General features: G+C 32.0%; 1 protein-coding gene across 1 annotated transcript; it reads left to right on the forward strand.

The window, feature by feature from the left end:
- The first annotated feature begins 124 nt into the window (after window positions 1-124).
- LOC138318531 (ERO1-like protein alpha) lies at window positions 125-26,826 on the forward strand. The gene is made up of 15 exons (XM_069260978.1): window positions 125-324; window positions 2,741-2,860; window positions 7,273-7,356; window positions 7,665-7,703; window positions 11,241-11,314; window positions 12,029-12,102; window positions 12,444-12,564; window positions 13,015-13,058; window positions 17,749-17,841; window positions 18,212-18,378; window positions 18,858-18,934; window positions 19,148-19,217; window positions 19,800-19,886; window positions 20,247-20,386; window positions 20,712-26,826. Exons 1-15 carry the CDS (start codon window positions 199-201, stop codon window positions 20,761-20,763), a joined length of 1,368 nt encoding a protein of 455 aa, XP_069117079.1. The 5' UTR covers window positions 125-198; the 3' UTR covers window positions 20,764-26,826.
- Window positions 26,827-27,217: the final 391 nt, after the last annotated feature.

Below are 27,217 nucleotides of genomic sequence, written 5' to 3' on the forward strand. Positions count from 1 at the left end.
CACCAAAAGTAAAAAAATAGTTTTTAATTTAATATTTTGTTAATATTTAGATATCATATTGATGACTCTTTCTGTTATGATACAAAACAAAGGAGATTTTTTCAGTACTATTTTAGTGTAAGGATTTCCTTTAGGTGTTGCTCGGCTCTCTCAAAACATTGATAAACCGGTCTCCCTGCGTAAATATGTGACGAAAGCATGACTTGCCAACGTAGGAAAGAGGTTTGCAATTTTTTGCAATGTGTGGTATTTATATTAACAATTGTGTTATCGACGCAAACAAAACCAGAGAAACAAAATGATTCCAACGCCTGTTTCTGTAAGGTAAGCATACAAGTCGGACATCAATCTCAACAGCTCATGCATGATCAATGTTTCATCGGTTGTTTTGCTAACGGCTGATCTAGAGAATGTTATTGTCAGCATGTGGTTATTGGAAAAAAAAATTTTTTGTTAGTGTATTATTATTATTCCTGATAGTGGCAATACCAAATAACAATAAATCTTATAAAAATAATAGAAACCATCTGTCATCAACAAGGTTAGTAATGATGAGTCATTATAATAATCAGTGATTTATGAGCATTTCAAATGCAATTTAAGAATTTTTGACTTTATACCAGAAGAGTAAACTAAAAACCAATATTTTGATCATCTCAAATAAAACATGCGTTATCACCTAAATATGTGGTCAAGAAGCATTGCTTAATATAGACCGAAATCGGGTATATTTAGGCATTAAACTGTCTTCCTATGGCATCTATGGTCTATATAGATGACAGAACTTTGCAGACAATCTTCATAATGCACGCTAGCGCATTATGAGATGATTGTCTGCAAAGATCTGGCATATATAGACCATAGATGCCATAGGAAGATAGTTTAATGCTTATATTTGCATTATCAACTCATTTTGTGGTCTCTGCATTAACATTGTTTAGCAAGACCACGAAAAACCCTCTATCAACGATGATTTAATTTATGAGATTGAACAGCCATTTTTACGGTGATCAGTTGACGTCAACAATAGTGAAGTCATAATGGTCACATTTTTGGTGTCAGTTATACCATCATATGTTCTTCACTTTGCCTTGATTAGTTTATATAGTAGAAATGACAAGTGAATGTAAATATATTGGTATAAATATATATTAATGTTTATAATAAATAAATGTTGAATATACTTGTGATATAATTAAAATACGAACAAACAGAAATAAAGCAAAATCTTTAGCACATTCGCAGTTATCGCTGCTTTCCATCATCTCCTAAAGAGCAGCGATAGCTGTGAAAACGCTAGAGATTGCAGATTTGTTTTATTAATGTTTTTATATATTCTGTCAATTGAATGTAATAAGTTGATGTTTAAAGGGACATGAACCTAAATAAACTATGTAAATTTGAGTAAAGTACATATTTAAGACGTGTCAGATACCTTACTAAGTAATATATATCAGTTATTGTGCAAATGTGTCAAATAAAATAATTATTTAATGGAAATTCCATCTTTCTGTATTTTGAACCGGCCCGGTCGAATTTTGTAACGATAGTAGTAGTGTTGAACTTTAGTGACCTCTCACAATGCACTGCACAATGTAAACAAAATGGTGGGTCAAAAACGTGGGTGAAGCGAACACCAACAAATTCCGATAGAAAACAGTGCACGTCAAGAGTCAGTAACGTGCGCAATTTGGAAAGTAGGTAAATATAAAAGGATCGCTGAAATGCAAGAGACGGGAGCAACTCCCAACTTTATACTTGCGTGATGTACATATGTGCAATAGGTCAGGAACCTCCCTTAGCGGTGCCCTGTCGAATGAAAAGTCTCGTTTGACTTTTGACTTATCATTCTTACGCTAAATACAAATTGTTTTATAACAAATATGGCTTAATCTTCATTTGTCTACCATCGTAAATTAGAAAATAATCTTAAAATGTGGAAAACTAATATTCTGTGTCATTTCACCAAGTTTGTTGTTCATTATAACCTCGCTATCGGCCAGCTTTCGTTTTGTGTTCCAAAAATAGAATATGACTGTCTATTTTTATCATTTTTGAGGTAGGTATTTCCCATGTTTTCCTGTCGTTTTAGATAACCAATCATTGTAATAAAATATTCAATAAACATCTGAAAACCATATGTAAGCATGCAGAACAACTTATTTAAGGTTCGTGTCTCTTTAATTTGAAGAAAATCAATTCCATTTTAAGGTAATTTCATGTTAAGATAACAGATTTACGATAATGTCAGCCTGTTTTTAAAAAATGTTACCAATATAAGTATAATTTCACATCATATCTAAAACTTCTTCTTTATTAAATATTCAATGTGATCCTACATTTAATCATATAAATGCATGTAGGATATGACACAGGATGCACAAAAAAGTGTCTTCTTGTAAACCTCTAGTATTGTTTGAGCAAAGTACAAGGTCTACATATACAGTCAGGAATGGAAATGGATCAATGTTTGTCTCATTTTAGTCTTCCCAAATTTTAACTCACACAACAGGTTCAAATATCTCCTTTTCCCAATCAAGTTGAGCTTTCTGCCACCTGATCATGATGATTAAAGCATTGGCTCAGAACAGTAAGTCAAACAAACAAACAAATGGATAATTGATTTGTAATATAGTATCCTGTATGTCAACATCTAATGGAAATATAAATTAATTTGACTAAATCAACTAATGGAAATAAATGAATCAATTTGATGAAATCAATGATAAATATTTTTCAGCTGAATGGTGAAGTGGATGACTGCACTTGTAAGGTAGAAACTCTGGACACATTAAACAATGAGAAGATATTTCCTCTCCTCCAGAGTTTACTACAGAAAGACTACTTCAGATACTTCCAAGTAAGTTGTTTTGTATTTCTAGATGATCACTTTAACAAAGTATACATATATGGTACAGGGGCCTGTAGTAGCCAGGTGGTAAAGGTGTCCTGACACACTTTCACTAGCCATCCACCTTTTGAAACCAAGTTGAAGTCCAAGTGGAGTCTCAAGTTACATGTATTTGGTACAATGAACCGACAATACCAATATGTCAGTGGTTTATTTACTCTGGATTATCTTGTCTTTCCTCTATATACACTCAAAACCTGGCACAACCTTAAATAGGATGTCCAAAAAAAAAACACACAAAAAAACAACATAATATATGTATAGTAATAGTGCCTCTTCATGCATGTGTGTCAACATTAGATTTAAAAAAAAATACATGTATACATCATGAAGAAGGTTTTTCATACAATTTGGGTTTTTTTTCTTTTTACCAAAATTTTTATATCTTGTGAAGTTTACATTAATAAAAATTATCATTACAGTTAGAAGTTTCCATATTGGAAAAATAAATACATTTATTTTACAAAGTGTTCCATAGTGTTATATTGCATACATGTAGTACCATAGTGTTATATTGCATACATGTAAGTTTGTGTAAATACTGTTTAAGAGCAAGTGTCTGCAGTTTCCAAGATCTTAGACTAAATGTGGTTAATTGATTTAATTTATCTATAGGCTTAGTGATCAATTGAAGGAATATTCTAAAATTGATACAATGACACTCAGCTGTTTGAGAATCATGTTTTATGTACACATCAAAATTTGATAAATCTTGTACATACAAATTAACATTCTTGTTCTCATATAGGTGCATGTATTAAAGCATTTTTTCTTTAATTTCCTTCCTTATTAAATTGGTCACTGGACCACTTTTTTAACCCACCATCATCAGATGGTGGGCTTTGCAAATCACTTTTCCGTCCATTTGTCCGTTAACATTTCTTGTTACCGCTATTTCTCAAAAAGGGCTGAAGGGATCTTTCTCAAATATCATATGTAGGTTTCCTTAGTTGTTGATATTAATGCATTTTGAGACTGATCAGTCAACAAGATGGCCGACAGCCCTCCATCTTAGATTTAGATAACTAAAGTTTGTTAGGGCCCTAGTTGTTCATATTGCATTTTGGAAGTGATCGGTTGACAACATGGCTGACAGGCAGCAATCTTGGATTTTGATAGCTAAAGTTTGTTACTGCTATTTCTCAGAAAGTAATGAAGAGATCTGTCTCCAATTTCATACGGGGTATGTAGGTTCCCCTAGGGCCCCAGTTGTGCATATTGCATTTTGTGACTGAACAGTCTTACAATACAGTCACCAGGCAGCCATCTTGGATTTTGGTAGTTGAAGTTTGTTACCACTATTTCTCAGAAATTACTGAAGGGATCTCTCTCAAATTCCATACGTAGGTTCCCCTTACGCTTAGTTGTGCAAAATGCATTTTGGGACTGATCGGTCAATAAGCCATCTTAGATTTAGATAATTAATGTTTGTTACCAATATTTCTCAGAAAGTTCTGTTCTCTTGGGCCCTAAGTTGTGCACAATGCCTTTTAGGACTGATCGGTCAACAAGATGGTCAACCTGCCACCATCTTGGATTTCATCGTTAAAGTTTGTTACGGCTGTTTCTCAGAAAGTGCCGAAGCGATCTGTCTCAAATTTTACTTGTAGTATGCTTGAAAAAATTTGAAAAGCAGGGAAAATATCCATCTTTCCATTGTCAGACATAGATTATTCTTTTGTGGGAGGCAAGATCCCTCTGGGATCTCTTGTTAGAAAATGAATTGTTATGATTGTCTTTGAGAAAGCATAATAAAAAGCAGCATATCACAATTTGTTAACATTTTGAATTTGTTTTCATTAGGGTTGTCAACGTTTAACCAATTTACCAGTTACTTGGGTGGAGGTCTGCTAATCGGTTTCAAAAATCTGTTACCAAATAATTGGACTTGCATATACATTTGATTTTTGGCCAGCATGAAACCCCATGTTCACTTAATTTCAACACACACATGTACAGTATATCTATTGAAGGACTAGATATTTCAAAATAAAAAAATTGCGATGTCAATATACATTCTCTTGGCTTTAAACTGCTACAAGAAGAACAAGATGAAATATTTATGTAGTGTTCCACTATCTAAAACCATATCATACCCATAAAAGCATATAGGCGGAGTGTATACTAACAAGTAACACAGTTAAATCACACAGCTATCATCATAGGTTTAGTACCAGGTAGGTTATATATATAAAACAAAAGATAATAGATTTCTGGTGAACACATACTGTGTAATAAATTGTATGACAGAATATACTCAGGAGACCTAATTATTCTCCTTTGATTTTATCTATGTTATAATATTGTAGATGTCACCTGAATTATATATGATACTCCCGAGAGACATACTGTATATAGAATAGGAATCAATAATCATGTCTTCCTCTGAATGATGGGAAATTTATTGCATTATTACTGTGTTTTCTGTTTCTCGATTTTGGTTATTTAAATACCGTTGTCTGGACAAAATATTTTTTGGAAAAACTTGATATATGCATGATATTGTACGTTATTTATCCAAACAGATCAAGTTCAAACAATTTATGCATACATTTCTTTAATTCTTTGACTTTTTCTTCCTTGTATGTAAATTTATATATTTGTGACAGATTTTAAGCATAAAAGTTGAATTAATGAGATTTTAATGTAGATAAGCATGAGTTCATACCAGTTATCATACACTTTTCACATAGCTACATACAGTATGATTTAAAAGCTTGTGTATAGTGCTGGACAACTTGACAAATGTGTTGAATATACCAATAGGCCGTGAATTTGTAAACTGACAGTTATAATCAATATGTCAAGTCATCTTGTTGTCAGTGATAGTGTATACCTACAGTATTTGTCAAACAGGTGTTACACCTGGTCTGTATTATAACTTTAGGTGTTGCACATTAGTCCTTGGTGAATAATATGTTTATTGGTCTAGCTGTTTGATTATTACAATATAAACAACAGTATAATTATATATAAATGTCACTAATTGCATTGTTACATCATTAATCTTAGTATGTATTGGCTAAAATATAATGACTTCATGTTCATAGACAAGTTTGATATGAATTGAACATCTATTGAAAGCATGTTCTAACATGTCTCTGAAATAAACTTGTATATTAGAACATTTTGAGGTAAAAATGTGACTGAAAAAGGATTTTCTGTATATATGGTCATTGATCATTTTTTGAATTCACGTGTACAATTTATAGTGGGATTGAATGTATTTTTTTAATTTGATTATTTTCATAGCAGCTATAATATCAAAAGCTATTTACATATCCCGTGGAACGCTCGACGGAAGATATGTAGATAGTTAATCTGCTATTCATAGCCATTATGAAAAATGGAAAAATACATTCAATCAATATATTTACATTAGAATAATTTATGAAAATAAAATATATTGAAAGGTTATGATATTACATTTAAAAGTTTGATACCTATACACGACGAGAAAGGAGATGAATGGAAAAGCTGGATGACAAAGCTGTACCACAACGTCCATTTTCAAGCTTCTGCCTTTCGGTCGACCTTTTTTTTTTTGCAAATGACAAACAATAAACAAGAAATATAGTTAGATAATATTTGATTGACTTATTACAGTAAACCTTAGTTGATTCTATATCAAGAAACAACACATTAAAGTATATACATTAAAATATTGTGGGAGACTATTTTTTATTGATATGAAATTGGCATGATGTTTGAAATCAGCTGATCGATGCACGAGAAACATTGTATTCATAGTGTTTTCAAAGTGTATTCATAGGCAAATGTATTTTTTTCATCAGTTGGTTGATTCTTATAGTGATGAAACACTCAGAATGTAAATGTAACAAATTATAACTCAAATTCCATTTTATGATGTGACAATGGTTGTTTCAATTCACACTACAGTCCTTCTCAAAATATTACATTTCCTGATTTGATGCATGAAAATTCTTTCAACTGTTAATGTCACATTCCTCTTAAAATCACATTGTTGCCTGATAAATGGAACATAACATTAGGAAGGATTCGCTGTACCATTTATAGGTGTAAATGTATAATCAAAACTCACAAATATGACAAAAGCAGCTACCCAACTATAAACATTTAAAATTCATTAAACATCCAGAGGACCAGTAGCACACAAATTATTTGTCAAATGTTTCCTAAACAATTTTAAAGTTACATCAACATGTAAAATATACATGTACAATGCTTGGTGCTTAATTTTGTGACTGTAAATCCATTTACCAGTAACTGATACAGTTTTTATGGAACAAATCAGCATCATCATAGATTGGAACAGATAAACATGTAATTTTCATATACTTAAAAGAAATTTAAGCTGATTTTAGAAATATCCTTTACAGGTTAATCTGAAGAAACAATGCCCATTCTGGACGGATGATAGTCGTTGTGCCATGAAGGATTGCAGTGTGTCGACTTGTGAAGAGGTAACAATTCCACACTATTTACTCGTCCAGATAATTATTTTCAACATTAGAACACTGATATTTATTCTGGAAAGTGCCAATCCATATTGCACATAATTTATTATATGAAATCAACGATAATCTATAATGGGTATATACTACCATAAAATGGTTTTTCCTTAACAGCGATAAATGAAAATTATTCTTCTGTTATTTTTACAGAGTTAAGGCCCAATATTGTTTTGATAAATTACAACTTACTTTAGTAACTACATATAATGTATACCATACCAAAGGAATTGTAATTACTCTTTTTGTTTATGCTCTAGGACCAATTACCGGAAGGATTAAAGAACGGGGCTGATAAAGTAAGTTTGATTTCAGATAGCCACAGTGAGAACACCTGATAAACTTATGCAGGGATCATTCACTTTACATATGGTTAAACTTTTCTGTAAAGATCACCCAAGGGACCAAAAAAATAGTCTTTACATGTACAGCCAAGTGGTGTTTATACATATGGCAAATACTGTTGAAATTGACTATTAGGGACCACAAGAAATTTGTCTTATTAAGCAGGTGGTCTTTATACAGAGGTGGTCACTAAGGCAGGTTTGACTAACTTTAATTGACAGTATAATGTGGTGGAGAGTATTTAACAGGGCTGTTTTAAGGTAATTATAAAAATGACGCTAATTGAGCAAAATTGTTACTGTCTACATACATGTACTGTCAATATACATGTACATGATAGACATTTTCAATAGTAAGTGTGAACGTTCTATGTGCGCAGACTTGGGCGGATACTAGACAAATTCTGGGGGTCGCCTCAAAATCAAAACAGTAAAACCAAAAATACAATAAGAAATGTATATTGAGTTCATATGCATTAGATATAAACAATCGAATATTCACACAAAGGCACATTTCAGATTTTACGATGCCAGTATATGTACCTAATATCTGTGTTTTATATAGATGACGCATAAATTATGCTGTATATTTTAAGATTTTGGTAAACAAAATAAATTATTTATTAAAAGATATGAAAAGAATAGCATTTGAAATGCAAGGCTTTTTTCGTATATTTCATACGGTTGTCAAGGTATGATATAAAGTGATTATGACTTACAATTAAACCACAGTAGAATGTACCAGTAGGTCAAAGTTCATCTGCCTCAATTCATTATTACATGCAATATCGACATAGGCATGCTCCCTCTCAGTTTATAGTAATTAAAGCATAACATATTACTGTATCTCTGCTGATGTATTTATATATATATAATATTTGCAACTTGCCAGTTTATGAGAACAATGATTTTGTATGCTAGATGTCAGAAAACAATTAATTAATTCCCTTTGTACCATTGCATTAATATGTATGATTGATTGTTTGTATTTTGTCAGTAAATCTGATCGTCTACCCAAAAAAATCTCTGTATACAGATGCCCACACTATACACTGCTTATGTCACAATCACGTGCACTGAGCGAGCCATTCAAATCTATGACAGAACATTGGTGACGACAGATATTAATAAGTTTTACAAAAATAGTTTCTTCCGTCTGAAAGCCATAGCTGCGCAAATGTGTTTCAATACTATGTTGTAGACATGAAGTATTTACGAAATTCTCTTCCTACTACAATTCCCTTTCAGACCAAATGATCATTAGAGCTCTCAATTAACATTTTGTTTATACCACACATGGTACCATATAAACTCTGTAAGCATTTTGTTTGGCTATCACAGTGAACTACTATTTCGTCAGTGCCAATGCAATTTTCCAAGTTCACCAATAATGAAACAAATCTGAAATGGGCTTCAACTTGAATTCAATAGCTAGATGATTATTTGGCAGGAGTACTGCTGTTAGATCGCACAACATACCAAAAACAGCTTGCACACATCGCACAGACATTGTGCAACCCACTATATACATCTATGCGATATTCGATACACACTGCACAGACAAAAAAATGTCTACATGATATTTTGACATTTTAAGTTTCATCCGTCTTTGCTGTACAATTGGAAATGGGGATGAGATGGTGGTCATGATCACCATGGCAGCAAAGAAAATATGATATTTTATTTCCCCAAATGTTTTATTTCCCTTCCATGCGATATATTTCAATTAATCACATACACTGTTATAAACATGATCGAGGTATAATATTAAATGTTATGTATGTAATTTTGCAAATTGTGTATGAAGCATAACGCATTTCAAAAATTGTAAGTCGGTCTGAATTTTATACTGACACATTACAGCATTATGCATGTTTGTTTGTGTTGTCTTTTTAACAGCTAAGGTCATGTAAGGACGACCTTCCATGTAAGCGGTATGCAGCATGTGTATCATGCGAGTTGTGTGTCCTGGGAAAATGGGGTATATATTTTGTGGCGTGTCCTCTTGTATAGTGGAACTGTTGCCCTTTTTACAGTGCTATATAACTGAAGCATGCTGCCGAACGACACATTCTACCCGATCACATTATACAGACAACGGGCAAACCATAACAGAAATGTTCATAATGTTCAAGCTTACTATTGGAAATATCTACTTTTTACACTGAATATAATTAGTACTCATATACTTTTGAATATTTTTATTATAATAAACTTACACAATTTATGATATCAAAAGGTATTAAAGCAACAGAATATACCCAATACATGTAGTATAAGATATCATGAAAGACCTCAGCTGGTTTGAATCTAACAAAGATCACAAAAGAGTGTGATGCTGATATGTAGGTGTGATTTGGAGGGAAACAGATGATGTTTCGTATCAAGTACAAAAGACTTGATTTACTCGACAATAAGAAGGATTTCTTGTAACATCTGTTAGGTTATTAGTGGGAATAATAAGCATGCATTGGCTGATAGCCTAAGCTGGATTACAGGTTTTGCTTATGCACAGCAAATTGAACAATAAAGCAACAGTATATTCTAGAATTCCGGTGAATTTGTATGCATAATTACATATTGATCAGCTTTAAAATATATCTGAAAATAGAAATGCAGGCATGAACAAACATTTATATGAAGATTTTATTGTGATAATGATACATTATTTATATATAAAACCAATTACTTGGTGATTCCACATGACAACTGTGGTAAATTTTGGCATATTATCACCTACACTAAATACTAAATAGCTGTATTCAGCATTAGATATATATATATATATATATATATACTGTACTTTTAAAGATGTAAGAAGTGTTATCAAAGTTGCTGCTGACAGCCAGACAACAGCAGATTTTACATTGGCAATCACATATAGAGATTTTTATTCCATATAGGGATACCAGTGATATTCAATACTACATTCTGGGCTCAGGAGAGAGTCGCAGACATATGTCATTTAAAATAATTGACAGATGTTAGATATAGCCTCCTCTGAGTATGAGATGATCATTAACAAGGGATGGGTATGATAGTAATTAGATGTAGTTGTTGGAGAAATAATACTCGGGCATACTCTGGAAAGACTTTAATTTTCACATATCTGACAAATATATTTTGTAACAGGAGTCTGCACCTACCTCCTACGACACTAAAATAGGCATAGAAGCATCAAGATTGTCATTTTAGTTCTTTTTGTGGCACTTCACTTATATTTTGATTTATTAGCCTAACTATGAATAATAGCACTCTACATACATATGCATGTACTTTACTGTTTAAAAGCTTAATCATAACATTTGATTTAAGTACGCTATCTTGACATATCATGGTTAAGATTTCTGTGTACTATGTACCCTCTATCTCTGGTTCATGAGATCAAAGCTATGTATGCCTGTTTCTTGGTATAAAAGTCATGTGGTAGTTCTTGTATGACTTTTGTGGCTTCCACTACCTCCTTTCTAACATATCTATAACTATTTACAGTATACTGCAGAAGCCCAACAAGAACACACATGTGATGAGGAACGAGAATTAGGGGCCTTGGATTCTACCATTAGGTATAGAACTTTTTTATTTTCCCTCATTTATTCTTATCATTTTCCAATTTATTTGAATTTACCTTGTTTGCCCCTAATATTTCACAATGGACTGTTCAAGTATTTGAAATAGAATAGCTTAATTGTGTCTTTAGGGGTGAATAGGTAAGATTAGTCACCATAACATCATATTTTATTTTCTTTCATATTAATGTATAATTTTCTACACTTGTGAGCAGATATTGATTGTTTTGTCAGTTTGCAAGACTAGTAGCATCATTAATTTGTAAGACAAAATGATATAGCATCCTGGCAGAAAGTAAAAGATTACCACCTGCTCCCAAGAGCAGTAACTCTGAATCACAAAAAAATCCATGGACATCAATTTTCCATCGTATATCATTTGCTCTTTCATTTTTCCTTCATTTCATTACCAGGTGGTCAAATAATTTTGTGGGTAATTTTTGTTTTTGCGATTTTAACCTAAAATTAAAATTTAGCTTCTTAGAATTTTGCAATTCTATTTTAAAGGTATGTGATTAATCTATTACGTTATTCTCCCCATGAAAATAAATACGGTTTGTTATAATTTTCTTACAACTTAGATAATGAAATGACTAATCGATAACATATTTTTGGGTCCTGTTTTAAAAGAATATTAAGATATGAACTGAAAGTATTTTTTTCAGATTTTTGTTTGAAACTAATTTAACATGCTGCACTGTTTTGTTTCAGTGCAGAGAGTAAAGCTGCATTCCAGAACTGGACCAAACATGACGATAAACTACAGACATTCTGTGAACTAGACGGTTTGTACCAACAACGAAGAAGTTGAAAAATTATAAAAAAAATTAATTTGTTGTCATTATAATTGAAAATTGATTGGAACAAAAGGATATGGTTCATAGATTCTATGATATAACAAATAGAAAAATGTGAAATGAAAATAAAAGACAGCTAGCTACCTAATTTAACTTTCATAAGTCATTATCTGCAGTTAAGATAGTGAACTATTCATTTGAATGGTTGGATGTCGGACAAGAAGTTATTTGTCTGTATATAATGGAAGAGTGTGTTTATCAGATGATTAATGCAGGCCCATGCGTCTAAAAGTAGTGATTTATGATGGTTGGATTTACCTTATTTGTAGATGATAATACCACTGACATGGATTATGTAGACCTGCTGTTGAACCCTGAGCGATACACTGGCTATAAGGGAGTGAGTCCCCACAGAATATGGAGGAGTATTTACGAGGAAAACTGTTTCAAGTAAGTTCTATCAGCAGGAAGGGTAAAGACCAGGTATACTATATGTATTTACAAGTGACTGAAGAATTACACATGTCCTCATTCAAGGTCACAGTGATCAAATAGATCAGAAACTAATTCATTCAGGATATTGATGTCTAGTTTTAAGAATGTTCATTTATGTTGTCAAAAACATATATAATAGGACATAAATGGTATAAGAATCTAATCATGCAATTGGGTTTAATTTGTAAAGATTATTTGCCAAGTTTAGTTTGTCTCAATACAGAACTTTCTGTCTTGTCTGTGGTGTATCGCTCTTATGAACTGGTGCTAGTTCTTACTCCAATAGTTATAGATTTTACATCCAATTATATGGTTATCACTAAAAAGTGTTACCTCACACAGGAGCAGATAACTCTAAAACAAAACTATGCATGTCATTTTATTTGTCTCTCTGATGTGTTTCAGGCCTAATGGGAAATTCAGTTATGGTTCACAGCAGTCTCTTGCTGGTAAGTTACAGTCTTTGTAAAGAAAACATAGATTTTAGTGTGTTTGATATTTGTTAGTTAAAACTTCACTCTTAGTCGCCATGACAATATATCATAATTGCAGCGCAGATTCTGTATATATTTAATTTTCACATCTAACAATATTTCAGCACTATATAAGATAATTACAGAGCAATTTATGGATGGAGATAAACTTGTGGTTGATGCCCCATGTTGAGCTCCACCCACCATTCTGTTAAATCATAATCTGATGTTTGTTTTACTCTGTAATATACGTAATATCACATAATAATAGACACTTTATTTGTAATTTTGGAAAACCAGCATATTTTAAAGGTAAATAAAGCAGATGGTCCTATATCTGCTGGAAGGTCATGGGAACAATCTGTAGATTCTATAGTAAAGTTCTGTTTAGGTGTGGTTTGATGTTTTTATTTGCTTTATGTCATTTTTGGTTGCATAAAAAATATATATTGTGCACATCTTAGATAGCCTCCTCTCCATATATCAAAACTTTTCTAAAGAAACAACTAGGGGGATCGGCAGTGGCACAGATGTTTCCAAATGATGTTTGATTGATATATTTGTGTATATTTGTTGAAAATGAAAATATATTTGTTCTTGTAGAGATAAAAATGTATTCGTGTGAATTTCATACAGCTGACTGTACTGACCACTAACTTTACTGACCACTGACTTAGATGACCACATACTTCATCTAACTTAACAAATCAGAAAGATATCTAAAGAAAATATGATTTGAAAATGAAATTGAACTCTAGTTTTCTAAAGCAGCCTCTGTTTCATCAACATATTCTTTAAGAAATTTCTCAACTTAAACCTTACATAGCAAAGGATTAAAGTTAAATAAAGATTCAAGACTTAACCACTATCCCTCCACTTCTATGTACAAACTCAAAGTCTAAAATTGGACATGTGTGACAGTGAGATAATTTGTAGCTATTCTTTCTCTGGGAACTCCGGTTTTCCGCTATTACAAAACTCTGAAATGTCCATAAAGGGATATATTTGGGGCCGACATGTAATTTTCCCAAATAAAGAAAAACCTGTGCTAAATATATGGATTTCAAGAGAGAAAAAATGTAGTATTTTCCCAAATTAAAAGGTAAAGGCCCTGAAATGATCATATAATTAGTTAAGGAAATGTTGATGAAACCCACAGGGCCAGAGTTATATATATCATGTTGTCCTGATAATCTGACTGTCCTATCTGTTTTCATCTCTACATAGCAGTTATGATGAAAGGACAAACTGGTAAATGTTCTGTGGGTATAGCTCCTGGCTCCATAACCTTGTCCATTACCTCAATATATTGTTCTCTTAGAAACAATGAATACAAGACAAATTTGAACCATACAAGCATTATTAATCTTTTAGTTTGAATGCAGGCCCACTTTTGAAAATAAAACGACAAAGATATATTCTTTGACACCTTTATATTTGAGCAGATCAAAAAAGGTGAAATATAGTGAAGATTATAAAAGTGGATTTTTTTATCATTCATTTTCTCATTTTTTAAAAAAAATGATGTTCAAACTAACAACACTTGTTTCAATTATTTTCTTTTTATGAAATACTGATTGAAGAATGGTTCAAGTTTGTGAAACGTTTTCACTCACTCTATTTATAATTGCTTTATAATATTTTGCTTGTAACTTAATTTTAGTGTCGCTTTGGGGGGAATAAGTCCAGTAGAATTATATTACATATTTAGCAAAACTATATCAGCTTGTTATTGATTTATTTACTGGAAGTTATAACTGCTGTAAAGTTGTGGTGCTTCGTTGGTATCTTTATTTCAGTTTTTTTTGTGAGCTGCAACAATCTGATTAAGATACAAATCCTGATAATGATCTGACAACATCACACAAGGGATCATGTTCTGGTGACATTTCAAATTGTCCATCATATTGCTGTTTTCAGAATCTTGAAATTGAATTTCAGGTGACAAATAGTTTGAAATAGCTGTCAGAGTTGTTTTTGTGACAAGAGGACAACAAGCTAAGTGTACATATGTATATGTAGACTAGGATGAAATGTTATTTTAAATTGATATAGCTAGGTGTAAAAAATATATTTGTTCTGAAGTATATATATAAACCATAAAGGTCACCAGAACATGCCCCCTTATGTTGACAGATCCTCTGTTTAAATGAAATGATTAAGGATCTGGATTTTAATCAGATTGAATGAGCTGGTGCTCATATTATATTTAATTTTTGCAACTGATTTCTCTCCTAAAGGAGTGATAGGTGTCTCTGTTAGAATGAGTAACTATAAGTAAGGCTTTAAATCTGATTAGTGATTTTAAAATTCCATATCTGTATGGTTAAAACGTTTATCTTAATCGTTTATAACCATATAAAATTAAACATATTGATGGTTGGTTGGATATGTTTCACAGTTTGTAGTGTTCTATGATAATAATACAGTGATTACAAATGATACCTGTATTATTTCACATGTCCATTTTAGTAGTTTGTGGACATAACAAACTTAAAGGCTAATTTTTCTGACTTTGAAAAGTATTTCACTAATTTATGTAATATGTTTGTTTATTTCCCTAACTAAAAATGAAAGTAATAATTTTGTAATTTTTTTCTCTATGTCATATCAGCTAACGAGCTAGAAGGTAACAATAGAGGCATATATTGTGACCAAATCTGTCGTCTTTATCTTCACATCTCGGAGAAAGTCTTTGTTTCACTTTCAGCTTTTGTACCTCTAATTTGTCGCCATGGAGACATCTTTTTTTTATTCTATATTTAGGACACCTGAGACAGAGTCTCAAATGGCCTTTTCATATCGTTTTTGTCTGTCGTCATAATGTATTATCAATTTTTATATTTTTATCTTCTTCAATTTGAACAAATGCAATGCAAGAGTTAAAAAGATTGTGAATTTATAGCCCCAACATGCCAGGGACATGAAGAATGGACAAATAAGGGTAAAATTAGTCGCTATAAATCAAATCTCGGGTGACCGTCAAAGTCATCGGATGTCTTCTCTTTTGTTGAGGAACAAGTATTACATGTATCAAGTTATAGTAAATAGAAGTTTGTAATTTCTTTATATTCGTTGTAATTTGACACTTGTAGGCCATATGTTGAAATGTTTGACTACCATTGTGGTACACAACTTGATATATGACTTGTTCTTATGCTGGTCTGTATTTCGGTGAACTTCGTGGGAAAGCTACAGTATCTAAAAGTGTTGTACACTTGATGGGGCATGTGGTCCTTCATACTGTACAATATCACGATCACTGCTACTTGGTATATAGAACCTTCCTTTTGAGAAACCAACTGTAAGCATTTTATTCATTAAAACTATCAATCCTGTTACATTCAAGTGTTTCCTGCTACAAAATAAACATTAGGCATAAGCTATATTTGGTAAATCAACATCTTTTTTAACATTATATACATAACATACATTCAGTAAAATAAAATATTTCTGAACTAGTTGTATAAAAAACAGATTTGTGTGTTTTACAATGTCAAAGTCTTTGATATATCTGTCAGATTCTGAGTTCATCTGTCTCAACAAGGGGAGATAATCTTAAAATATTAAATTTAGATACATGTACATAGTTCTAACACAAAATCAGATGCGCAGTAGTCTAGGCAATACACAACATTTTTTGTATCTCATTAAATATCAATAATATATATTAGTATTCATGTAATCTAAAGGTATTAGTTTTGTACCATTTGTTATTCCATACATGCTACATAAGGCTGGTTTCTCAAGACTAAGGTGATGTTATGGGAACGCTTCAATCTATTTCTGCTGATATGTGATTAGAGTACTCTGGGTCTTCATCTTTGTGGTTATGTATATCAGGTTTCTCCTCACAAATACAATGTATAGGGTAATTTTTTTTATATATATATTTCATTTTCTTTATTTTGTTTCCAACATGGACAAACTGAAGTAAAATAATGTTTAAAACCTTACTTAAAATAAAATTGTAATATGTTCATACGTGTATTTGTGTCAAGACTTAATGAATTTGAATATCGTAGCTATGTTATTGTTTATGATATAAATTTCACCAGTGGTGTTGTTTTGTGACAGGAGTTGATGTTTTAACATGTATCTTTTTTGGATATAAATTATAATTTCAAATGTATACAAATTTTTGGGTGTGAAGTTACCTACAAAATTATATAAAAAACAGAGCTCAACTCGATATGCACTCTTCTACATATTCGAAGAGAAATCTTCTCAGAAGATATTCCACTTCATAGATAGAAGAGCTTCCAGACGCAGAAGAGCTACAAATCAAGTGTCTGGAAGTAGAAGAGGGCAAAATCGTGTTAGGCTCTGCTTTTCTAAGAATTCCTCTCATGAATAGATATTGGGCTAATTTTTATGTATTTGGCATTCATATTCTTACTGATATCAGAAAAATATCCAGTTATATTTTTGCAATTCAATTTAAATCAAATTAATCTGAATTGATGAAATTTTTATTTATTTCAATATTTTTGGGGTGTTAAAGTTACTATGATATACTTTGATTTTGTCTGAATACGTTTCTTAATACCAATTCTTTATCTGTATTTCACCAAAAGCTATTCTTTTCAAAACTGTTGCGCTAGAATTGCAATTGTCATAATGCAATGTAATATTTAGTTATTAGATAATGATGTCTATCTTACAGCAATGTGTCTTGAGAAGCGAGCTTTCTATCGTCTTGTTTCCGGCCTCCATACCAGTATCAACCTTCACCTCTCAGCCAAGTATCTCCACCCAGGTACAATTGTCTCCCTTTATACTGTTGTTTTCTTATTGTAACCATATATATTCCACTGTTTAAATATGTCATGCCTCAACTAAGATTCCAAAGTTCTCATCACATATTGTCTTTATTGAAAATAAATGACACATCTCAGGAACTAACATTTGGATTTTTGCAAAAAATGTCAGCATTATGTTTAGCTGTGCACCTCAGAGAAATGGGCATCAACCTTTTGATTGCCTGAGGTTGGCAGTTCATTTATGTCGTGCAGACATTTTCCAGATTTAATGCTAAGCTTTGTATTACAGCATGTGAAAGGGGCTGAGTTCTAAGAATGAAGAAGTTGTCTTCTGTTATATGTATAAGATGTTTTTATTTATTTCAGCTTCACTCTACAGTCCAGCCAAATGGGGCCCCAATCTGCAGGAATTTACAAAAAGATTTGACCCTGATGCCACCAAAGGTCGCGGGCCACAGTATCTGAAAAATCTCTACTTCACCTATCTAGTAGAACTGAGAGCATTAGCCAAGGCCGCCCCTTATTTAGAACAGGCAAGTTCATTATCACATAGTTAATAAACCAATTACGCACCCATGTTGCTATTAGCTAAAGTTGTTCTTTGGACAGGCACTTGTGTCTTCTGTATCTATGTATTTGAATTCTGATGTGTCTTAATATTAATTGGTAATTGAACCAGAGTTACTCCCCTTTGCTTCTCATACTGAAAATGGTTATATTAACTTACCTACAGATAGGTGTTTGAACGCTATCAAATGAAATTTAAACTATTATCAGGAAAAAACCTTACAAGATTCTTATTCTTAAAAATAGAAAAAATATTGAACTTTATTTTAGGTACATGGTATGTGGTCACTATCAGTATATAACACTGATTTATTTAGTTAGTTTTTGGATATTGTAACTTTATATGATAAATAAACATGAAACATTATGCTGCTTTATCACTGAAATGAGTTTTTCCCAAGAAAGTACTTTAATTAGAAAATAAAACATTTTTAACTGTTAACAGGAGGAATTTTTCACTGGTGATTCAGAAGGTGACAAGGAAGTAAAAGAAGAGGTCAAACAATTCATTTCCGTTGTAAAGTAAGTATTTCAGCTGGTTATACATGTCTTCCTTCTTGTTACTCCATTGTGAACAGGTTGTAATCCCTGGAGTATCAAGGATGATGTGTCTTTTTAATGCAAGCCAATTATGTAATAGAGAAATACAGGATATGTACTTTAGTTATGTTGGACATATCGGGTGACATATAAATCAATAATGTGTGTAATGTGTGACGTTTTGTTACATTTCAGGTCTTTTCCAGACCAATTTGATGAGAGTAAATTATTCCAGGGAATACCATTGGAAGCTGCTAAGCTTAAGGTTTGTACTACTGCATTTTGATAAACATGTCATTTTATTTATTATTCATTGCCTGTTTATTTACCATGCGTACACAAAATGGCGGATGGTGCTTTCGATCGCTACTTACAGATAGGAAATACTGACAGGAGCACACAATTAAACGCTTAGAAATGGTAACATTCCTGTTATTTAGGGACCTTTATCATAGATAAACTGTAACTATTCATAAAATCTGTATATTTTGTTGCCAGTTAGTCTTCATCCACGCACATGTGTGGGGCATTCAAGTGACTCATTTTGTTTTGAACATGGCATTCTTGCCATTTCATGTCTAAACACTAGGCAAAGATGTCCTAAGTTGTCCAATGCAATAAATTTAGTTCTTATAAAAGATGACCAGATATATGTTACAAGCACCGAACAGTATTTTATTAGCATCTGCAAAGGCAAATCTGGCACAAAAACTCTGTGAAATAAGTTGATTTTTTTTCAGCAAAATATGTTGAGGTGCCCTTATTAGAGGAGGCGGTCTTAATAGGGAAAATATGGTTCTCTTTATTGTGATACATGTCTTAGTATATTGTATACAATATATTACAGGAGGAGTTCAGGAACCATTTCCTCAACATTTCACGGATCATGGACTGTGTGGGCTGTGACAAGTGTAAACTGTGGGGCAAAGTCCAGGTAATTATACCTACAACTATTCATGTATGGTACTTAATGATGATCAATTCTAGATTTAGAAAGAACTTGTATAAATATCTGTATGCTCTTACCATAAAATGAAGGTGAACATATAGTGCTATCTATGTCTGTCTTGTTGTGACCCAGTTTATGGCATTTATGTCTTGCAGATGTTTCTTATTTTTACAACCATCTATCTGGTAATATTATATTTGAAATATTTTATGAATATCTGAATGATGAAACGTCATTTAAAGGTCATCACATTTCTCCTAACAATTATATGATTGCTGGTTAGCTTTTTGTTATGATTTATTATGCAGTGGTCATTGAAAATGTTAATGATTTGGTACATTGTAGATACAGGGAATGGGAACAGCGTTAAAGATCCTGTTTTCTGGAGATTCTATTGGGCCACTTTCAACAGTTGATGCTTTACAGAAACAAGATTTTCAACTTAGAAGAACAGAAATTGTCTCCCTTTTCAATGCATTTGGCAGGTAAAATTATTTCCATTTTCCTCACATGCATGGCACATCTATAATTATCACAAACTTTGATAACTGAAAGGCTTTGTTTGTCTTTTTTTTTCTGTCAAATAACAAAACGACTGCATAAAAAATCAATTTTATCAAAATCGTTTGGATACATCAAATGGCCCAATTCAAATCAAATTTTCAAGATCTTTGATACACGAAGGATATATTTATTATAAAAAGAAAAGTTTTTTTAATGTGTATGAAGATGGATGGCTAGATGTTGAAGTATTATCCTTTTACATCCATTTTGGAGGATTAACTTACTGATACAGTTTCTCTTTTTCAGACTATCGAGCAGTGTTAAAGAAATAGAAATGTTTAAAAGTATGCTGCAATGACACCCTGAAGGCACTTGTTCATCAATCAAAGCAATGCTTCAGTAATGATTTGACTCGATTGGGAACCTTCCAAAGTCCTATCATGATAAGTTTTCTTAGTTGTTGCTTTATTGATAATTCGACTTGAAAACTCGGTGGTGAAATCTTTAGTGGTAGTGGTTTGATTTTCTAAGTTGATACTTCGTTTGAGATTCTCAATTAATTCAGAAATGCTAGAAGCTATCAATTTGAAGCTTTGATTGGGAATTTCTCACTAAGTCTTACTGATAGTGATTGGATTTCCCCAGAGTAGTGCTTTAGTTACTACAGAAACTCTCATTTAAGTGAGGAGATTTGTTGGAGCATCTGTTGTGCTTACAACTTTAGGTAAAGGTGAGGTGCGTGGTACCTGTTCTGAAGAAGAATCTCAACTTGTCTCGGGGAAATCAGAGGAGGTTAAGAATCATACATGATGTGTTGTATTATGTTGCATATTGCAGTGTCTACAGTGCTATGTTCAAAACAAGCTTTAACATGCTTAACAAGTATTTTCCTAACCAGGTGAATATAGAGAAATCGCTTAACAATGATTTTATTTTGGATTTTCATGATTTGGTTAAATGTGGATGTATAAGGAAATATTTAGCAAGAAAGTTTCGTTATTTAAATTACTGTTGATTTCATGTTGTCACGGTAACAAAGGTTGTTTTATTGTTAAAACTTTATTGTTTTGTTTCTTATTTCTCTGGTTGTACCAGCTGTTTGAGGATGGTCGGTGTGTTTAGTTGATATTAGGTTTTATCACCATGGCAGTACTATGCAGTAACCGATGTGGCTCGATTGCTTTAATGTCCTAGTAACAGCTGGGTCATTTAAGGATAATGCCATGCTTAGAAGGTGGAGGAAAGACAGAGGTACCTGAACAATTCACATTGTTTTCTTGGGACATTAGTTTTTATTGAAAAGAAGTTTTAAAAAGTATTTCAAATGCTGAATTGTTTGGAAAAAAATCATAAATGTACCCAGGTACCTACACTATCACATAATGTATTTTAAGTATTTACGCAAATTTCAGTGCAGAATGGTTTTTGTAACATGTAATCTGTCATGATGGGATGGTGCAAGGTTTTAGTCTTTTTTTCTAACTATCGTTTAAGGTGCTGAATGTTTGTAAGAGAAGCATGTGTTAATAGCCAATATAATTTTGATTTTGTGTCTTTGAATACTGCAATGTTGCTCTCTAGTCATCAAAATGTATATTTAATATTCCATTCATAGGTTTTTAATCTTGATGAAAGCCAAGGTGTTAGTTTTTGAACATAATTAATTTGGCAACCTCAAATTTGTATGTAACAAATTTAGAATGATCATGCTTACAAATCAACAGAAATACATTATAGATTTCTAATCAATGGTTTCTTAATTTGGAACAGTCTTCTGGTATATTTCTTACCTATATTCAGAAAGTGTCAGAAATTTTTCCAAGAAAACCTAATAATGTTTAATCACTAATTAATTGAATTGTCTGTGAAGTTCATAATCTTTCCCACCGTAGGAGAATATTATTAAGATAGTTTCAATATATGACATATTACATAAAGACACTTGTCAAGACTTCTGATGTACTAGTAATACAGTTTGGTTCTATAGTGTTCAAATTAATTTATACATAATTTTTCATTTCTATTTTATGTACTTGTAGTACATTAGTCATAGAATACTTCCCTTTGTGTGAAGTTTTTGTTTAACTTGAGATATGATGGGCTCTTCTATTATTTACCAAGGTATGTTTTTCCTCTGAACGATTTTACCAATGTTCACATATGACTTCTTAATGAGAGGTAAGGACATGTGATAAGTTGCATTTTGAACATGTGTATGATATACATTTGATTCTTTGAAAGAATTATCTGCCTTTTTAAACTTTTGTTTTAAACAAGTTTCTAAGTGTGATCGTTTATATATTTTCTTTTTCAAAAACATGATGAAGACAAAGGAATCTACAAAATAAGTTAGGAACTAACTTTTAAATAGCCAATATCAAAGTTATTGATGGTCAATGTTTGTGAGATGTTCAGACCAAAATGCAATAAAGGGCACAGTCAATAAATCAAGTGATTATGATATAGTTCTTTACCTTTTTCATGAGAATGATATCCAAAAATAACAATAGATTATACAGTGACCTCTAAATATTAGTCACTTTAATGAATATAATTGATTACTTGATGTAGCTTGCCCGGTAAAATTTCATTTATGATTATAAATTTTCCCCATTTATTTTTACATTCCACTTTTGTATCCATGTTCAGGGTTTTGCTTTTATGAAGTTAAGTGAAGGTTTACGTATGTATATGCTGATAGAAATATCCTGAGATTATAACATAATACAAATTATTAAGAGTCACAAACTGCATAATTGTAATCTATACTGGGATATTTTGTTTGTGAAGCTATGGAAAGCTGCATGAATATTTTTGTGATAATCTGTTAATCTAGCTTGACTTTAACTGAAAGACATACATAATGTACAATTATATTAATTGATGTTTCTTATGGAATGGAATGATGTAAACAAGTACGTTAATATTTCTGATATACAGTACATTAAGTGATGTACTAATTGTTGCTTATGGTTTATATTCTTTTTATGATACAATCGATTTGTCATACATCCTGTGCGTGTCATATCTAAAAGTACTTTTCACGAGTGACTCCCAACCGTACCTCCACCACCCCACCCCCACCCCTTACTTCCCTCCCTCCCCAGTCACACATTATCTATCTCCATCTGTTCTTGTCTCTTGTTATCTTCCACTTGTAAACCTCATTAAATATTTTCTTGTGAAAGAAGATAGGGAGATGTAGAAAATTTGCCTTTTGGGTAGCTACCCTTTGTGAAAGGCATGATTTGGCGTTGCAGCCAGGGTTAAGTATATGTAAGGGTTGGATGATAGGAGGAAGCCAGAGTACCTGTACCCAGTTTCAAGAACATTTCTAAAAGTCAAAGAATTTCCTTATTATAATTTTGCATAGGAGAGGATTACATATTTTAAGGAAACTTGTTAACTGAGGGTTTTCTTTTTAACTTCTGTAATGCGTTCCTATGGGGAATTTTAAGGGAAGGAATTCCTGGAAATTAAGGAATGTCTGTGAAACTGGCCATTGAGGAAAATATTCATGACATGTTGTCAGTAACAGAGGGGGATGGGTGGACGAGAATATTCGATAACCACCTAGACACTGATGTCCCTTATGGCATGGCTGAATTTTATTGTTACATGTGTCATCGCAAATATTGTTAACTTCATTAGAATAATGTCTAACCACATTACTTATGTTTTAGTTGGTTATAGAGGTTCATCACTTCATCTTAGATAAGTTAAAAATTAATGTGCAATTTCTGTCCGAGTACATATGGCAAGCTACATCTGCAGCATTCACTTCTACTACAAGGTACAGTGTATTTTAGTAACAGTATTGTACTTCTGACCAAACTTGGTCAGTATTATTCTCTCTAGTATTAAATATGGCCTGTCTCATTTTTAAAATCAGGGAAAGAAAAAATGGCAATATGGCCACCATAGTTTGTTTCTCGATATCAAAGGCACAAAGTGCACAAAAGACATACAATAATCCCCATTTGCTAACACTTTAACTTTCCAGTAAAAATCAAGAATGTAACAAAGTTAAGGCTCACTACCCTTCTTAAACGGCTTTTGATGATTAAAATGGGAATCTAAAACGATATTGAAAATTTTGTATTGTTTCCCGCCGTTATCTTATTTAACGCGTGTTAGTTGACTATCACTGCGCTAGACGGGAAAACAGCGAAATTAATCTCAACAGTTAACATGGATTACGTAAGGAAGCTTGCATTTATTTCGCGTTGTTACCTCATCTAAGGCCACCGATATAAATTTTCTGATGTCATTGTTTTAAAGAAATCTATAGTTTTGTTTCTGAAAGGTAATGGGCCTGTAACAGATTGTCTGTTAGTAAATAAATAAAATATTATATCCAAAGATGAATATGCATTTACTGTGAAATGTGTTAGCCGATATATTTCATAATCCTTATAGTGTAAATTTCATTCTATGACATGTAGCTAAGTGGCCAGATCTCATTTGTGATGTTTTCAGACCAAGCCCGTCTGCTTTATTTTTTTTGTCTTGTTAATGTGAAAGATATTATAACTTTTGTTCATTGTTGAGACTGTATATCACTGCTTGTTCATATGGTGATTTATATACATACTTGTATGTATAAAAATGAAGTAGACAAATGGTTGTAAATGTATTAATTGATTTTCAATACATTTTGTCTCAAAGTTTGGTTTTTATTACTTTATGTTTTGATTAAAAGTAGAAACATTTGTAAATATTATAACTTACATTAATACAGAGATTTGTCATGATAGTTAAGAAAGTATTTTAACCTGTCATTTATTCCCATCTGTTACATTTCAATATGTCGATTTCGAGATACCAAAACAGCGTGGGTAAAGTAAGATTCACGGTTGATTGTCCTACTGTCCATTGATTGTGACGTCATATTTCGATGTGATGTTTGTGACAGCACAATCATCGGAAAGTAGGACTAATTGACAGAACTTTTTAGCCACGCGATTTTGGTACCTCGAAACCGCCGCATTGAAATTTATTTTTGTGAAAGATTTTTTTCTTTGTTCTCAAATTATAGTCCAATTCTTGACATAACCATCATATTGTACAAATATTCCTTTGAGTTTGAATTTCTTTTGATGTGTATCCGATATTTATATTTCGATAATATTTATGTTTAGAAGAAAATGTCCTAGAATTTGTGCAGTAAAGGAAATTAACACAGTAGCTTTAGATATTATGGGTTAAGAATTTGGAGTCATTCAGAAATAGTATTACTGAATATATCTATTGGTGTACATGTATCAGGAACCTCACTTAGTATTAAACTTATTTTACATCATTGGTATATCGTATAGCCTACATGTTACTATTCCCTAACATGCTTTTTCATTTAAAGGCCTAGAATTACAATTCGGTAGATACATCATTCCTATACTGTATCGCCCTACGCACCTCCATTTCACAATAGATCCTCCAAGAAGAGGTCACGGTATTGTTAAAGAGAATGGCGGTGTCAATACAGGACACTCAAGGAATCTCTCCAGAGAGAGATCTTGATCATTTTGATTTGACATAATCTACAGATCTGAAAAATCTACTTCGTTCGATCACTGAATTTATGTTTATTTGAGGCAAATTATAGTATTCACACATAATCATACATTTTTTTCTTTAGCAAAAATAAAATTATGCAGTTTTTTATGAAGATATTGAAACACTAAAAATTCTGAATATTTTCTATGGGTCTTTAGAAATTTTTTTCTGGAAGAAATTTTTTTCTAGAAGAAAAATTCTTTTTTGAAATCTGAGAAGAATATTTCTTACTTTTGTGAGAGAGTGGTGAGGATGTTTATGCTTGTATGTGATTTTCATTTATGATTAATTAGCATAAATAAGTAGTTTTATTGATTGTAAATTTACCCTATATACAACTATTTGGTTCCCACATTGTATCATAGAATACATTAAAGATGCTCCACCGCTGACAAATGGTATTTTGTCACTATCAAAAACAGGAGCAGACGATTTAGTATTTTTCTACAGTTACAAAAGTTACTTACTTTACACCATTACCACCATTGAAAAGTTTGAGCTTCTAATTTTACTTCAAGTTAAAAATATGAAAAATAATTAATTGCATCCCGAAAAAAATCCGTGGTACTATATCTTATATGGAATGAAGTGATAATTGCGCATGCACCAAAGGCGAAATAAATTATTTTATGTTATTTTTTGTGTTAATTAGGCATATATATACACGATTAAACACCAATTATTGTTCAAATGATGAATATCATTTATGCTCTGTCGGCGATGGAGCATCTTTAAATATGTAGAACTTCAGCTTAATTAAAATGGATATCATTGTCTTTCATTTAGAATTCCATGATGAATTATTTTTATACATGTATATCATTGATTAAAACCTATTTTTTAAATAAATGTGCTTATACATGTGTTGCTGTCTTGTAATTTTTTTTTTATTAAAAATCATGCTATTTCTTTGTTACATTACAAAGCTAGCTATGCCCCTACCGGATTTGGCACAACTCTACACATACTGCAGTTTCCCAAAACATGTAGTACTTTTCGCACAAAACACATTTCGTATACAGGAAGCCGTACTTTAATGACCCTAGCTGTTAATTTAGTCAAGCAACCAACCAAACGACAGATAGCATTGAAAGAAGGTTCAATTTTAAGTTTAAAAGGAGAAAATGGTTAACAATACGAAAGAGACTATATAATATATATGTCAATAAAATTTGTTAAAATTGAAATTGAAGTAACTGGACTGCAAATACATGTATATCAATTATGGATGATGGAAAGGTATACATACATATATT

Source organism: Argopecten irradians, chromosome 3 (assembly GCF_041381155.1).
Source record: "Argopecten irradians isolate NY chromosome 3, Ai_NY, whole genome shotgun sequence".
NCBI lineage: Eukaryota > Metazoa > Mollusca > Bivalvia > Pectinida > Pectinidae > Argopecten > Argopecten irradians.